At 39.6% G+C, this 17,798-nt stretch overlaps 1 protein-coding gene across 2 annotated transcripts in view; it reads left to right on the top strand.

The window, feature by feature from the left end:
* Positions 1 to 1,386: 1,386 nt before the first annotated feature.
* The window catches only part of LOC135461557 (contactin-like), a 28,191-nt gene continuing 11,779 nt past the window's right edge, over positions 1,387 to 17,798 (top strand). Inside the window, exons 1-15 of one of the 2 annotated variants that reach the window (XM_064738707.1) lie at positions 1,387 to 1,537; positions 5,924 to 5,997; positions 6,570 to 6,664; positions 7,998 to 8,083; positions 8,501 to 8,655; positions 9,169 to 9,276; positions 10,210 to 10,545; positions 10,983 to 11,078; positions 11,511 to 11,741; positions 12,425 to 12,530; positions 12,899 to 13,083; positions 13,270 to 13,542; positions 13,973 to 14,266; positions 14,838 to 15,001; positions 15,524 to 15,650. In XM_064738707.1, coding sequence (XP_064594777.1) covers positions 1,524 to 1,537; positions 5,924 to 5,997; positions 6,570 to 6,664; positions 7,998 to 8,083; positions 8,501 to 8,655; positions 9,169 to 9,276; positions 10,210 to 10,545; positions 10,983 to 11,078; positions 11,511 to 11,741; positions 12,425 to 12,530; positions 12,899 to 13,083; positions 13,270 to 13,542; positions 13,973 to 14,266; positions 14,838 to 15,001; positions 15,524 to 15,650 — 2,344 coding nt within the window. In that variant the 5' untranslated portion in view covers positions 1,387 to 1,523. Of the gene's footprint in view, positions 1,538 to 5,920; positions 5,998 to 6,569; positions 6,665 to 7,997; positions 8,084 to 8,500; positions 8,656 to 9,168; positions 9,277 to 10,209; positions 10,546 to 10,982; positions 11,079 to 11,510; positions 11,742 to 12,424; positions 12,531 to 12,898; positions 13,084 to 13,269; positions 13,543 to 13,972; positions 14,267 to 14,837; positions 15,002 to 15,523; positions 15,651 to 17,798 lie in introns of both variants that reach the window. The other variant, XM_064738706.1, reaches the window with a different exon arrangement.

Below are 17,798 nucleotides of genomic sequence, written 5' to 3'. Positions count from 1 at the left end.
AACTTATAATTGAGGTTCTATCCAGATGTCTGCCTAATCCTGGAGTACACAACCGACTGAACACGTTAATTATACAAACAGATTGGATGGAGATTAACTGGATACGAATGGCATGGGCAAGAGGGCGTATCAGTGAGAGGGTTCCAGATACACTGTTTAAGAAGACGAACGGATAATTGTCATCGCACATTACTTGAATTTGCACATTACTTGAAGTCGCACATTACTTGAAGTCGCACATTCTACGAGTTATTCAGCTGTACGCGGATTATTCATAAATAAATGGCGTTATGACTGGACCTACATCTGCAGGTAGTTGTTCATTGCTTCATAACCATTACGGGAACGAAGGGTATGAAGGAATGAAGGGTACCCTATAGCCAGTTTTTGTGTCTTTGCTTACCTTTATATGTTTTCCCACGAATCTAGTACCGGTACGGCATTTAGCCATCTCAGATGTACCAGTAAAGCGAAAAGGGCTAATTTAGATACCAGTTACAAACTGCCTCTAGATAGGAATGCCAAAATCAATGCTTATGCAATCTCTGCATGGATACCATCTTTTTTGTTGCCAATGTACCAAATTCAGGTTTCTTTGGTAACTCAAATATTGATACTTATCCATCTATCAGCTCTGATTCATGTACGTCATTTTAAGTACAATTTACTATCTAATTTGCCAATTCAGACATAGTTTTCAGTTGGTATCATACAGTGGCGGCGAAATGCAAAACTTGTGCCAATAATTATTGATTTGTGCCCATAGGAAAACTCTTAGTTCTGTGGGAAATTTAGAGGCATTTTATTATCTCAAACTGACAATTCATATTTTTTATTCTGAACTGGCTGTCCCGCTTTCGGGTATGTTCACTTTTTGAATACGATATATGCTTGCAATTTTCATATTGCTGCATGCCACCATTTTACTATACTGTAACAGCGTTAATGGTACTGTGTAGAATAACTCAAAACAATGTGTTATCCACTAATGAAAATCTAAAAGACAGGTACATGCACACATATCGATCACTGCTTAAATATGATTTGCATGACATCCATATATATTCTATATGCTGTTATGCTATGTATAGAAAAAGACAGTTGACCTATAACTGGCCGGCCAGAAGCTGATAAATAAAAGTGAAATATGGTTTGTCGTCGTTTACTCACCTGCACTATGAAATAAAAGCTAACTTTTCACGGATCTGTAGTAAATTTACGAGATAACAACACCATCGTTTCTTATTGCGCAGTAAAACTTTATGATAACTAACGAGTGTGTGCACTTCCTCGAGCGAGGTCTAGTTTATGAGCCTCTTTACTGCCTCTCCGTGCAGCTCGGGACGCAGTGTAGACTCGAACCAGTCAACAGTCTGCCACAAGGGCTAGGACGTGTGAAGTGTGGATTTAACCTGTTCCAAATAGCCACAGACACACCACTATCATGTTGAACTGAACTATTAACCTGGAACATTCGTTGTGGATTAGAAAATTCGTATGCTAAAACAGGATTCTGTAACAAAATGAATTTGGAAAGGTAAGTTTGTTAATGCGTTGGGGCGTTGAATGATATAACTGTTAAAGATTAATCATGCTTTGACTTGCGGCTGTAAGTCGCGAAACGTTGAAGCTGGATGTATGTATGCTCATGGAGCCTACCTCTTAGGCAAATACATGGTCAGGGCTACATTTCTGGTAGCCTGTCTAGGCAGGTTTTTTTTTTTTTCGTTAACAATATACTTACAAATTTGGCTTAGTTTATCGTTTCTTGTATAATTAAGTTCCCCAGACGAGTACAATTTCCCCATAAAACTCTAACCTATATGTTATTTTCTTCGAAAGCCCTACACTTGTCAAACAAAAACACTTATAATACGAAACATAAAAAAATAATTAAATAAATCGTTTATTATGTAACAGTTACAAGAACGCCAATTTATTTGATGTGTACATGTGACCTTCTGTGTGGATCTACCTACTCGCTGTACACAGTCTACTCACAGCTCCTACATTTCTTAAAACCACAGTTATAAGTCGGTGGTTTATGATCCATCATCATCACACACTGGTGGGAACAGGTACCTTTCCGTAAATCTTCTCTATATCGTTACCTAGGAGGATGAGACTGGGGGTGGGGATACGACAGTCAGAAGGCGAGGGGATTGTGCTAAGAAGGTATACAAGGATCGTAAGAATTTATCCAGGTTAATACGTACACCCGCCTCATCGCCCTGCTCAAACATTGTACATGTGAAGAAAACACATTTGTCAACGTGGGTTTCGTCTTGCGCTGGCACGTTTGCCGTTTAACACAGCCAAGTTTGTAACCAACCCGAATTTTAATTGTGGTTATGGTTTAACATTATTTTTTGGATCAGAGGAGTTAGTTTTATAAACATGACTGTTACAAGTGTTTTTGTTGACAAATGTGTAAAAATTGGAAATTTTACAACAAAGCTAATAAATAGAATTCGAGTTTGAAAGTTTAGCCTAAGCTCAATGGATTTTGTGAATTAGCTCCTGTATAGTGTTGTTTGATGGAGCGTGTTGTGTGTTGTGATGGTGTGAATGATTTTACTGTATACTGTATTGTGTTATACATCATGGTGTTTTGTGTGGTGCTGCATTTGATGTTGTATAATGCCGTACTGTGTACTGTGACGTCGTATTTGGTGTTGTGATGACGTATTCTGTACGGTGACACCCTATTGGTGTTGTGTAATGCCGTCCTCTGCACTGTGACACCGTATTTGGTGTTGTGTAATGTCCTATTCTGTACTGTGACACCGTATTTGGTGTTGTGTTATTTGGCACTCTGCAATGTGTTACCGTATTTGGTTTTGCGTGATGCTGTATTCTGCACCTTGACAGCTTATTTGGTGTTGTGTAATGCCGTCCTCTACACTGTGACACCGTACTTGGTGTCATGTGATGCCGTATTCTATACAATGACCAACAAGTGTAAAAGATTTTAAAACCCAAAATATCTATTCCCCATAAAACACTCAAGCCTTTTTATTTTCAAACCACACAGACAACAAGAGTTTCTTTACATTTAACACTGTCTATGTGTGTGTGTGTGTACATATGCTCGTTACACTGTGGTCTGGTTAAGGGTATAACCCCAGTGATTACAGCTTGACCAGCAGGCTTTGTTCTAGACAGCTATAAGACAGAGCCGAGCGTGTCACCACAGCCCAGGTTAGCATCATCTGATCAGCTCAGTACGTGAACTCGCCCAGCTGACCCTGGCAAGATGTTTGAACAGGAAGGGATCACAATAATATTATCTCTCCTTTACACTTCCGAAGAGAAGATCAAGCTTTGATATCTAACGAAATTACTTTTTCGCATATTTGAGATGCACGACGGAATATTTAAAATAGCGTTGGGTGGCCATTCCTTTTCTGTTTTTTTTAGGCTGGTTTTTTCGAACAGTACCAGTTTTTCACCTGCTAGTAGATTACGCGGGTTAGATAAATGAGAAGATCCACACACTGGTTTTATTCATGGAAAACCTTTTTAGTGTTGTGTGGTATCACCTGTAATATTTATAGGAATACTATGGGATATAAATCTAATATTTTAATGTCTAGTATTTTAATATATATGTTCAGATGACATATCAATCTTACGAAGCCAGATTATGACGATTGTTATGCAAGTATTAAATTTTATAAGTCTTAACTGGTTTCTGTATGTCTCATATGTGAAACACTTCGATGGGAATGGCAGTCCTTGAAGTCCACAGGAGCATTGATATGTTCAAGCTAGCGGCTTCTTCCTGTGTTTTTGCCATGCTTCTATAAAGCGTAACGTACAATGTTATTGCATGCTGTTGGATGCTCAAGCTTTAAACTGTTAAATGACAGAAACCAAACAGAAATTTCCTGAAACTAAAACTATTGCTTCATACAGATACTCTGAAAGCCTCTCGAAACTATTAAGTATATACATGTGTATACTTACGCGCATGTGCGCTGTAGAAACATATTTCCATTTATTCTCATGTAACATCTTACGTAAGATTAAGAATATGATATTATGGAAACATGGAATTTTCTGTGAATGATTCTATATTAAAGAGAGGTGTGGACCGGCAAAAGATACACGGGACGCTTTGCTGTGTAGGCCTACGGTGTGGACCGGCAACAAATACACGTGACGCTTTGCTATGAACAGTGTGACTTGGTGCACGGGTCAAGCATCGTGTCCGGACTTGCTGCATGAGTCGATCGCCGTGCCTGGACTTGGTGCACGAGTTGATCGTTGTGTCTGGACTTGGTGCATGAGTCGAGTATCGTGCATGGACTTGGTGCATGAGTCGATCGCCGTGTCTGGGCTTAGTGCATGAGTCGATCGTCGTGTCTGGAATTGGTGCATGAGTCGATTGCCGTGTCTGGACTTTTTGCATGAGTCGATAATCATGTCAGGTACATTTGACACGGCTTCCCATTAAACCACTGCACCAATATAAATATGGCGATCCTTGGTTCAGTATTAACACAACACAAAATGGAATTTTATACATATAGTAAGGTTAAAGTTCATACACCATAGGGAAATTCACATTAAACAACAACACTAGTAGATAATGAACTTTGACGTCTATTAAATTGCAATTAACATCACTGTATTTTTCTCTACCAAATTCTTAAGCTATGGTGGTAGTGGGCGTGTAATTTGCTGCTATTTAAGAATTTAGATTAACAGGTAGAATAAAACTAACTTAGATAAATTGACAAGAGGCCGTATTTCACCATTTACGGCTGACTTGCCAATTTGTCAACTAACACCCTTCTCTGGTTTTTCTTTCTATGCTGTAAGTCTTTTATTATATTTCTGACAAACTCCCCCAACCCTCCAAAACAAACAAACAACAGTTTGTAACGTTCACTCACTTTGTTCTTGCTAAAGAAATTATCAGCACTGTTTTCCTGTCTATTTTAGGACATGAAAATCTCTCTCATATCCTGTACTTCAAATCGTACAAATGACTTGTCAAACACGCTTGCCTTTGACATTCATTTTGACAGGGTAAGCTCTATATATAGTCGTATAGCCCACTCATGTATGAATCATGGTGCCATAGGTACCAGTGTATTCTTATCTTAACTAACACGTGACTCACACAATGCTAAATTCTGACAATCCCCTCCGCTTCACATTAAACAATTTTGATATGACATCATCTGCCATAGAGCTGTTCTCGTAATCGTAATCAGAGTGCAGTGAAAGCATTTTGTGTGTTGCTGTAAAAAACCCCTACAAATGACAAATGTTCATCTGTTGGCAGATGTTTTCACCGTACGACAACTTTCTAACCTCGTTTTATATGCTCTTCATATGACTGCATGTAAAGGTTATACCTTCCAAATGAAGACTTCCTCATATGGGAGGGTGGGGGGTGGGTGGGTATTGGGTGGGGGATGGGCTTGCCCGGTTCATGGGTTTCCTTCATCCCTGTAAGTATGTGGAATATTATTCAAAATAGCTTAAACTTAACTAAATAAATCTAATTAAAAATGATTCCTTTAAGCATTGATTTATTCTGTCTTGGTTATTTCAGGACTTTTGAATGGAGATGGCCTTATATATATGTTAGGCGATTTGCGGTGTTTATATCCTGCAAGCGACACACAGCAATAAAGATTGAATTGTCCGAAATTTCTTGTGGAGAGTCTCCGTTTTATTTTCTGTCTTTTTCAACAACTGCTATTTTGCCCACACTTCCGTACTTTTTACAGTGTAGGTTTTAAACACTGTCTAGGATTCGACATCAGCAATTTTCAAGCACTATAATTTTTTGAAATGCTTCAGAGGTGAGAGTCCACATTAGTGACCAATGCGGCTTGTCATTTTATCTCTTATGGGGTTCCGTATGAGTGCTTAAACAGAGTCGGTTTTGATTTACTTTAAGTAGGAGGCACCATGAGTTGATATTTACTGTCGTGACATTCCTGACGTGTCTTCCTGGAGTACACCAACTCATTCAAGGTACACTATACAGGTTTTTTTTCTCGACTGGCTCTATTAAATGGTATTATAACATTGGTGCATGCTGTCGTATTTGGACATGTGTCTATTCCCTGGAAGGATAAACTACTTTCCCATAATTAAATGCACGGTGGATGTTTCTTCTTGCCACCAGAGGTGGTTAGCACGCTAGAGCGGCGTTCAAAACCAGCTCTTGCTGACTTCCTCTCCGGTCGTACGTGAGAAGGTCTGCCAGCAGCCAGCAGCTTGTGGATGGTATTGGGTTTCCCCCGGGCTCTGCCCGGTTCTCTCCCACCATGATGCTGGCCGCCGTCATACAAGTAAAATATTCTTCAGTACGGCGTAAAACGCCAATTAAATCAATAAATAAATATATCTGGTTTGAAGAGATTTGTTTGATAGCTTTTCATAGGATGATATATTTCATTTTGAGCACATAAATAGAAACGCTCTAGTCATTTCGAAGGTATTACGTTATACAAAATACTATTTCGTTTGATTCTCATTGATGTCTCGTGTGGAATTAAATGTCTTCATTATTACTACTTCACGTATTACTTTTAATTTTTCAGGCTGTCCAAACAACTGGGAGTTGAATCAACAATCTTGCTATAAATTCGTATTCTACCCAACCTTGAAATACCAAGACGCCAAAATGTCATGCCTCGTAAGCCCAGTATTGAATGACTTGCACTCAGGGTCATATGGGATGTCTATAAAACAAAAATTTCCATTACTCTGCTGCAGTGTGCCTTTCACTGTATGCACAAGAAACAAAACAGAAATTTCCATTACTCTGCTGCAGTGTACCTTTCACTGTATGCACTAGACTATGAAATTCATTCTTTAGGGATCCATTATGTTCGCGAGTGCAATTGATTCCCAGTCTAAATATACCTTACCGTGTACATGTAGAGGGTTAACTGCTCCCATTACTGGGCACTATGTATAAGATGCGCACACCGCATATTACCTTCCTAGCGAGAATGTTATGGCGCCGCCCGAAGATAACATGCTTGCCAGTAACAATGATTTCTCCATGCCTTTGTTTGTTTTTCTCCACCATGCTTTTAATGTCTATGTACCATTTCCCCGAATAGTCGTGGCGTTTAACCATCAATATCCATCAAGATGATATTTCCCTCGGTTTTTATCCCAGTGGTCTGTGTTGTTCAAATAGACCAAATGCAACTGTGGAATTTGCAGACTTTGTTTGCAACGTTTACACAATTGCACAATGTAAACTAAGTAAACACTGGCAGTGAATAATTACATTTGAGAAGAATATGCGTATAGCTTCCGTGGTCACATCAAAGTATCGGCATCGATGTTATTCTAGTGGCTCACATTTTCCACACGACATGATGTAGCTGTAACTTTCAAACACATTAAATCCATACATGTGCATTTTATTTCATTCTAAGGCGGAAGGTTTATGAAGTAAATTTTGTTTTAGCAAGAACGGGAGAAGGTCACAGTGATAAAAGTTAGAGTTATCCGGTTTGTTGGACCTATCCAGTGAGATACGAGATCATCCAGTTGAAATCTGTCAAGGGGGCTTTCTATATATAAACTAGAGGCTTACGTATAAATGTTTGGTTGGGACTCTAATGCCAAAAAACAATAGGGTCGTAAATATCTCCGTCTTCAGTGGCATATACTGTAATTGTTCAACTTTTCGGAAGTGCAAAGTGTTTGTTCAAGGATCTTCTGAAGGCATTATTCCATGTTGGTTAATAAAATCATGCTTTTTGTGAAGCCACGAAACTGGTCAACCAAACCAATGTAGTTTTGGGCATGAATTACACTGAAGGTTGTGACAAGGTGAGGAATAAGGGCACTTGGTCTTATACAGTAAGGAGAACCCACAGGGAATATTTATGTATTCAGTTGCATAACTATATTAATATAACTGTACGGCGTGTATCTGGATTAGTCCAGCACGTTTTGCTATAGTGTATTTTCATTCAGAGCAAACGTGATCCTTGTACATTTGTCAGACGAAGGGTGCCGGAGTGGTGAGCATCAACAGCCTTTCTGAACACAACTATATCACTCAGTGGATCAAGGGATTCGACAAGACATGGTACGTGTACTACAATAATAAACCATTGGAAATAGCTTCATTTTCGTTCACCGTGATACACTTCTGTAATGCAAATACATGATGGCCTGCATCTGCCTGTGACTGGACTGGTCTAAATTATCATCAAAGTTGCACTGTTTTTAACATTTCCGTGTTTCTGTTTGGATTGCTTTATTTGTTGGATTTTCTTCATTTAACTCGGAAGTACTTATTCACACTGATATTGATCAATTATTTGACTCCCATTTCCCCACTTGCCTGAGGAAATTTTATTGCAACCTTTCAAACAGAAAGCTTGGATTTCGTTTTTGTCCAACAATGAACTGCTGAAACGTTAAATGTGTTTTTACGCAAGCTACATGAGGATCATTGTCATTTCTAAGGGAACGTTTTAGTATTAAATGTTTTCTACACTAGGAATAGCTGGTATACCAGTGGAATACAGATTTCTAAGAACCATCCAGTCTTCCGCTGGGAAGGGGATGGTTCACCAGTACCAGATGATCCGCATTACTGGCTGAGTGAAGCCGATCGCAACCAACAAGGGGAGATAATTGTCTACACGTGGAAAGGTATATTTTTAGCACAGCTGTTTTGCTTTCTTTTAAATGATAAAATGATGCGTCTCTCACTTTGACCCAAAACATATGTCGGTACAGGTGTACAGTAAAGTGTATTTACCTGCAATGATCTTTCCTCATGGATTTCAGCATTATGTCAGCCATATAATGGCAGTTTATCCTTGCAGTTGACCAGTCTGAATGTCGACATACTGATAGTGCTGCTTCACTAAAATGACATGTCAAAACGCAGGAGATATGACAACACACACGGTGTACTCATAGAGTACTGATAATAAATACTAATACAAAGCTAGGAAGTATCAAAAATGCCAATTTTAATGTGCCAGTTTTAATGTCTTAAGAAAGCTGTCGCCCCTCAGCCAGCTCAGTGCGGTTTATACATTTGAATATGCCTTGCCAAACGAGGAGGACAATAGTAATCGTTGACCCGGCCCCATGTTCCACTGATTCAAAACGTGAACCTTCTATATCTGATGTTTTCCTTTTTTGTGCATTTATTAGATGCTGCTGTAGGTTGGAGCCGAAGTCATATGACGTTGTCATTGCCATACATATGTGAGATTCCACAAGTCGAGGCATATCGAATTGTACAGGACCATAGAGATTTTGGTAGGTTGCTACAGTTTGAAGAGGGATTTGTAAATAGTAAGTAAATAGGACCTACCAACACAATTTGATGAAGGAGTCCAGGCAGTTAAGTAGAGCTTTATGCGAAGTGAAAAAATGATGGATTCAAGGCTTTAAATCCACCAAAAATTACCTTTATTACACCCTCAACGAAGTTGAGAGAAGTGGTGAGTGGTTATATTGGAATCACTCTGTCCGCCCGTCTGTCTGTAGACAAGATATTGTTCATGCATCCTCCCAAACTACTTAGCCAATTTTGCTGAGAATTACCATACATCTTTTCTATCATCTAAACTTGTTCAAGTTTAATTTCAATCGGGTAATTATTTCCTTGTTACTCCTGTTCAGGCAATTTATTAGTGCAATAATGGATTTTCATGTACACAGATTTTGTCCATGCAACTCCTGCTAAATTACTGCACCGATTTCTCAGAAACTTTGTGTATTTCTTTTATATCCTCTAAACATCTACATGCTTAATAATAATAACAGTCTAATTATTATTTCTATTTTCATAATGAAAGCTTCATTATTATTTTATTCATCGTGTTTAGATCTTCTTCGACTAGTCATTTAAAATATTGGATTCTACACTGGCCTCTTCTAACCGTACACAAATATTTCCAGCTCTGTTCTGTTCTCGCTGCTACATTTCTTCATTCAAACTGGATGTACCAGTTGTTTGATTTCAGGAAACTAAGTGTCAAAAAGTAACAAAAATTACTTGCCATACATTTTGTATTTCATAAACCTTGGTCTGTCTGCTAGGACGACACAGTCTTTCAGTGAACCTAAGTGATCAACACTTGGATAATATATATTCTGACACTGTATTTTCGTAGATAAAAGTAAAAGTTTAACCAAAAACGTTTCTCGCCGTTGTTTCAGTATTTATTACCTCTTGTTTCTTGACAGACTATGGCACTGAGACAACAGATCCGAACAATTATCTGCGTGGCCCGACTTTTTCTGTGGAAGCCACAGACGTTGTTGTTATCAGTCAGAAGGAGACTAAGGCATCTGTGGAGTGTGCAGCCATAGCGAACCCAGCGGCCAGGTACGGCTGGAGCCGGATAGAGGGGGGTCATGTTATTGACATAACGGGGGACCTCGACCCCAGATACACACTGACCAATGGGAGGCTGACAATTGATCACCCGGAAGAGGGCGCTGATTCTGGTCGCTATCAATGTCGAGCCGAGAATCAATTCGGAATGATCATTGGAAGCATCATTCAGCTCTCATTTGGGTGTAAGTAGCCCCATGTCTATGTCACGTCTTCTGATAACATTCCCAGGCTATCCATGATATTGATACATATTGCATATTGCAATGGAATAATTTAACATATAGTCAACCAATAACAGAAAGTTACCAGAATATTACCAAATTCAATTCAGACGGGAAACCATTCCTTTAAGAGTAGATTCAATTCAGTCGTTTATGAGATCAGTGTTTAAGGTTTTCACCGTGTATTCTGAATCGAATCCCGTTTTTTGAAGCCGATTCTTTTTAATGACAACGTTCGCCAGGAATTTTATGTGGTGTCTTAGATTCTTCTAGGCAGAATTTTATTGGGATTTTTACTATTCCTTTCAACAAAATTGGTCTGCTGGTATGTTACCTATATCAAGCTGGTGTAGTTAGTAAATTTATTCTAAAACCTACTATCCATTGGCGTGTTTCAGACATTGGAGAATTTTCCAATGTTCCTCGTGAAACGGTGAGGACGTATGAGTACAACGGAGCGGCCATAGAATGTATCCCTCCAAACCACAAACCGGGTAAGGCTGCTATTTAACAACTATCCTGTTTAACCAATTTCAAACTCTTGGATACAATCAATCTACTATCATACCAGCGTGATCGTAAGTGGATTAACGGAGACTGAAAGCCTTTCATTATGATTTTTGGGTCTTTTACGCGGTATAAAACAACAGTCATTAATTTCTAATTGCTTGTCATGTTGGTTTTTAGGAAATGTCGAGAAATGAATGTTCATCCTATTTTTTTCCGTTGTTTTAATAATACAAATGCTATTAGAAAGTCGACATAGCTATCTGCTCTCTTCAAGGGTCTAAGAAAAATAGATAATTTATATCTGCTTAATATTTGTTTTACCACTCGGTTAAATACAGATCGGTGGTGTTGTGGCCATTAAGCGCGCTGTTACAAGGTATGATGTTTCAAGCCTTTTTTGTGTGTTTTTTTTTTAGCACTGACCTATCAATGGTACAAAGATAATGCGGGTAACTTTGTGAGACCCAGTCTGCAGCCATACCTGTTCATCTCTGCCCTGGGTAAGCTGTATTTCTCGGAGGTGACAAGGGTGGACGAGGGACGGTACTACTGCGTGGCCACTCTCTCCTCCAACTACGGCGACACAGAGATAAAGCAGACACCCAGCAGAACCAGTCTGCCCATACCGCTCCAGATCATGGACGGAAGTGAGTGGACTGAAATACCGATAAATGAAGATAAGACATTAAAGACCACATTATTTCCTATGTTTTATTGTACTTTGTTATGCTGGTGGTCGATAGGAGTTTGTCTCGTCATGTTTTGTTCATAACTAAGTAAGTAAACTGCAAGATTGTCAATTTTAAGTCTTAGGTTTGAAGTCCAAGCCCTTATTCATCGAACTGCAGTACTAACTCAACGATTTCACTCAAACGTATCATTCTTTGCCTTGCTTTTCAATTCAAGAATGCACACACGTTCTCAACCTGTGACGTTCTAAAACGTCCATATAACTAAGAACTGTTCAAACTGAAGCAGTAGAAGTTAATGTTAGTCTTCCTTGAGATGATGCTAACAGGTTTATAGTTGATAACATGTAACATGGTATGCTTTCAGTCTGGGTAATAAACTTTGTGACATCTATTGGCCATTGAAACAACTTTTGGCGCTAAGTACTATATTTGGTACCAAACTTTCGTCTGACTGCACACATTTCACAGTTTTCATTTTCTATATGAGACACGCCATATTTATGATAGGGAATGAGAAAAAAGAATGTTTTCATAACTTCACTTATGGAAACGCTGTTGTGTGTGAAACTGACTTTTGTGCAATATTTCAGTGTGTTAGTTATAAATTTCTAAATGTTAGCTCACTTCCGTGATTACAGCGGCCCGAGAGTGGGGTCCGGATATCCACAGTGACTTCATCGCTGTATTCCCAGCCACACCACTGAGAGGACAAATGCTTCGCATGGAATGTTTTGCTTATGGCACGTAAGGAATTTTCGAGTGTTTTGAAACACGTCTGTTTAAAATTCGGGATGGAAGATAGCCATCTGGTATTTTATATATTTATCGTCGCATTTCACGTTATCCTTTTTTGAGGGGGTGGTGTGTTTTGATATCAAATTATTCTTTTCAAACATCTACACTCTCTAAAACGATGTCTGGTATAATAGGCTTGAAATAAAAATAATGTGATGTAATAAAAGTATCGGTAAGTCCGAATGATCAACTTTCGCTGCTATTTCTGTGGTCAGATAGAGTGTCAGGTATCTGATTGCCTCATATAAGTGAGTAGTGGACAAACCATCAGTCAAATAAATAAATACATGTTTTTAATAAAATGTCCCCTCCCTCAGGACACCTCTGATATACTCGTGGTCACGTGTGGATGGACCCATCACGGACAGGGCGGTGTTTATAGACAGTAACCGAATCGTGATCATCCCTAACGTTCAGCTAGAGGACAGCGGCCAGTATAAGTGTTCTTGTCGTCGGACTTCAACCGCCATAGCAGAGAAAACTGTCAATGTCGTCATTTCCGGTAGGCATCTGTAAAACATCAGATTTTTGTGATACCAAGTAAAGGCACACAAACTATACTCGTACAAATATTTATTATTCATACTTTCGACTTAATCATTTTTGTCTGCAATGTGATTGAGAGTAAAGCCTTATTTTTCTCTGTTAGGCGATAAGTTTTTGGTTTAGTTTACCTTTTCTTTTTCAGCAAAACCTTTTTTTAACTTTCCTTTGAGACACAAGCATGTCGATATTGGAAGCCAACTGACATGGCGTTGTGGAGCAAAAGGTGTACCGTATCCGACCTACTCATGGTTTAAGAACGGTCAGGTGATTCAGCCTGTTGCAGGGGAAATAGAGGTATCCCACAACGTATTAATTATAAAGAATTTAAACCCAGACCGCCACGATGGAATGTACCAATGTTCGGCTACCAACTTGTATGGAACATCGGTGTCCAGTGCTCAACTTAGAGTTTTATGTAAGTGGAAGAGGATTAAAACATTTAGCAATTTTCCATGATTAACGTCTATGATACATAGCTGACTGACTGATCGGTGATTGGCGACTTTTTTCATTGGTATGATGAGGGTCATATTAATTGGTGGAGGAAACCTGAGTGCACGGGGTAAACAATTTACCTTCGCCGGGTAGCTGAAAAACATGTTTTAAGCCTCAGACAAGGAGGGCTCGATTCGAACACAGTGGTAGGCCTGGTATTCCCAGCGTCCCAGCGTCCCAGCGTGTTAACAATTTGAGCCAGTAAGGAAATGAATATGTAAATAAAGTTGTGAGATTCCAAATTCAATGACCCACCATTCACACATGGACAATACCGAAACTGGAAGGTTTATAGCTTGTTTACTCACCTGTTTATCCATTGTTAAAATGTCTTTTGGGTTTTTCAACAGCATTGGCGCCCACCTTTGAAAAATTCCCTCTTCGGACATCACAGGAAGCCGCTTTGGGTGGAAATGTCACCTATTTGTGTGAACCGGAAGCGGCTCCATTCCCTGAATTTACGTGGTCAAAAAATGGAGCTAATTTAGGGCTCGTGGCAGGGGATACTTCGGGTAGAATACGGCTATTACGAAACGGGAATCTGTTGATGACACAGGTACAGTCGTCTGACGCCGGAAAGTACAGGTGCACGGCAACAAATCAGGCTGGGTCAGGCTACAGTGAAGGAGCGCTCGCAGTCACCAGTAAGGAAAATGTCACACATGTAGGCGTTCCTGTCAGAAAATTGCGTACATTGGATACCCGTGATAAGTTTCATCCTGTCCGTTAACCAATAAGAGCCGATCTTTACTCTTTTGAAAACATTTATTCCATTCTGCTGGGTAAAATTTATGGTTACACTGGTATAGTTAACCAAATGTAATAATGCATAATTGCATGGCTGAGAATGATTTACGCCACATCTGGAGTTTTTCAACTCGACATAGGGACGAAATTATGATAATTATGTGTCTGGAGTCCAGTGATATGCTGCCCTTTTGCATTTGAAACTTGTCCTGATCTCATTGAATACATTTGCCTATGTTTGCTAATTTTACGGTATTTAACATACTGTGATTCATATTCATTCGTTATGTGATAAATGTTTTGTACAGAAATGGCAAATTACTACATTATAAATATTGCCGTGTTTCTGTCGTATTACGTAAGCCTATATTCTTGAAACAAATTATCATCGATATTTCAAATGCTACATAAGTGTTAGTAATCTGGTGAGAAAAATGGTATACTTATCTTTACTTACGTTGTTTCCAGCCGGTATAACTATCAGTCGGCCTCCTTCATCTAAGAGTGTTCTACTGAACGAGACAACCTTCATGTTCTGTCAGGCATCCTACAATCCGGTATATGACATGGTGTACTTGTGGACGTTGAATGGCAGAGACATTGACGTCACCAACAATCCATATTTTGGATGGGTAATATACCGAGTACATTTCCATTCTGTCAGAAAGTCTTTAAAAGGAAACACGCCAAGTTACAGCAGATTAATAGTGCCACTGCGCTCCTCGAAGAAATGCTATTAGATTTTATTTCTGAAGTTTGACATAATGTACCCAGGCTATTTGGCAGTCTGGTTCTTTCTACCTCCTTCAGTTTGTTTTTCTTTACGGTGTCTGGTTTACACTGTATCTGCTGCAAGCTGTGTCTGTTCTGGACAGTGCCTGTATTGAACTGTTTCGGTCTGCATGCTTATGAACTGCATTTGATTTGTTCTGTAACTGCTGTAAACTGTGTCTGATTAGATCTGTAACTGCTATTAACTTTGTCTGATTTGAACTTTAACTTCTATGGAGTGTGTCTGATTTGAGCTGTAACTGCTCTGGACTGTGCCTGTTTTGAACTGTACCTATTATGAACCCTGTTTGCCCTGAATAGTGACCGAGTCGTTACCAGTTCTGTGCTTTTCTGTGTGTAGTGTATGCTCTGTTTTTCCTCAGGGCACGGGAGAGAACTCTGGCGGTTTGTACATTCGAGGTGCTCAGTTCAAACATGCTGGGGAGTATGTATGCACGGCAAAAACTCCACTGGACGAGGCACGGGCTTCTGCTTATCTTACAGTCGTTGGTAGGGGCCCAACTATCATTGTGTGTTAGACATAAGTACAATATTTGCATTGACTTACAACGCTCCATTTCGTCATGTCCTTTTCATTAACGCATTTCACGTCATACAACACTTCATGTATCGCCTCTGCGTTTCTAATCTACGAACCGTAGATATTTGAAGATGCATGTTCACCCATCCATGGGAGATTTGCAGTGTTCCCGGATAGTAGATTTAACTATAGAGGGACACAAACATTCAATGTTCTTTGCAAATTGCACGTAGAATTAATGGCACAAATATACAAATTGATTTGCATATCCAGGCTTTAATCTAAGTTTGAGGTCTTGTATGTTTTAATTTTCTATCTTATGATGTCGCACTAATGTGTTCATGGTAAAGTGTGACGATTTCAGAACAGGCGTGGGGGTTGGGGGGGGGGGGGGGGTGAGGGGCGTTGGTAAGGCTTGATGGTTAGGGGGTGGTTGATACATTCCTTTTGCGTAATTGCCTGTCATGCGCCGTGGCGTTGCGGTAGCGAGCGAAACGTTGGCATATCACTTGAGGGGGTTGTGCTGGTGCTTTCAGCAATCTGTGTAGCTGTGTTGCTGTTTGTTTGCCACAGAGATTCACTCTTCAGGTACAAAACTCAAGGTCTGCGTTCCGTCCGTTTTTATATACCGGTACAGTATTACATATTTTTCTCTTGAAAACATTTGTTCAAAGTAAATCGACACACGTTTCATACAACTTATTTTCCTTTGTGTCATAATGAGTCCAGTTTCCGAGACATTTCTAGGTTTTATAAACTTTGATTTCATTTCATTTACGAGACATGTTCTATAGCTAAAGGAGATTAAACTTTATTAAACTTTATTAAATTTAATTTATAAACATTTCATTACAAATAAATTATTGGGTACCGTTCAGGGCTTATAGCGTTAGTGTTGTAAGTCGGTGTGACATTGAGCTGTATGTAATATACATTGTAGTTCATCTGTTTTCACATGACTTGACTGATTTATTTAGTATTCAGGAATTGTTGCTGACAGCAAAATCCTACTGACTGCATGTAATACGAACACTATAGTCAATGCAATTCATGGTTTTAATTCTCTTTTGTTCTTTCTGTATTACAGAATTGTCCACCTGTCTACCTGTTTATTACTGTTGTTCAGCGTTACTTGTTGTTCGGCAAACTGCATAAAGTGGATAATGACAGTTGCTGGAAATTCTCGGCATTAGTGTGCCGACCTAGAGGCAAATTTTAATATGATGTTCCGGTCTTGGTGAGATGGGAGAAGACTGAGATGAGCAACACAGAGAGGCGCAGCAGAGGGGAAGCGCCGTCGGATCTAGACGATGGCCCGCCAAGGCAAAATGACAGTGGTCCGTCTTATGAATTACACGACCCTCCGGGTGACAGGCACAACGGGGCAGAGGGCAATATCCATGTAGCTTCGTCTAGCGACGAAGAAACTTAGGGGAAAAATAAACGAAAACAATTATGGGCAAATATTACGCTAGCGATAAATCGATGAGTTCAATCAATCAAAACCGGAGACGTATGAAGCAGATTATAGAGAAAATCAAAGCTGACTACGCAACCGCGTGTGAAATTCACAGTCAGTTATACGATTTTGTACATTCCTGTCAAATGGCATGTCTCGACCAGTTTGAAGCCGATCTCTCCAATGATGTTTACTGTATAGAAGAAGACGTGGAGGTTTTTTTTTCACTCGGTGACATTTTTCTGCCGGGCAACAACCCAGACGAATCGATACCCGGTCCGTCACAGCCTGAGATGCAGTCGGAGATTCCTTTGTCGACTTTGTCGTCCAGAGATTCGTCTAATTCTAAGAACGAGTCACGGGAGCTACTCGAATTGGACGTGATGTCGCCATGACTCTCGTTCACCAAGGTACCAGATGCCATCGATTCCAGAGCCCGTGGTGCCAGGTTCATAGTGTTTAAACTGTTGGATAGGTTCTTTAGTAGAATTTCAGGAAATCGTAATTCCACCGCCAGTTAGTGAATGTCAGTATCTGAAGCTCTTCTTAAGCTTGAGGCTAGCAGAGATTTCCCTTCAAGTCAGATAAATTTGACGAGGATCCCTTAAGCTTTGTAGATTTTGTAGACAGATTTAAAATTTACATACACGATAAAAAA

Source organism: Liolophura sinensis, chromosome 1 (assembly GCF_032854445.1).
Source record: "Liolophura sinensis isolate JHLJ2023 chromosome 1, CUHK_Ljap_v2, whole genome shotgun sequence".
Lineage (NCBI taxonomy): Eukaryota > Metazoa > Mollusca > Polyplacophora > Chitonida > Chitonidae > Liolophura > Liolophura sinensis.
The sequence above is the reverse complement of the archived record's forward strand: the minus strand, read 5'-3'. Positions and strand labels throughout refer to the sequence as shown.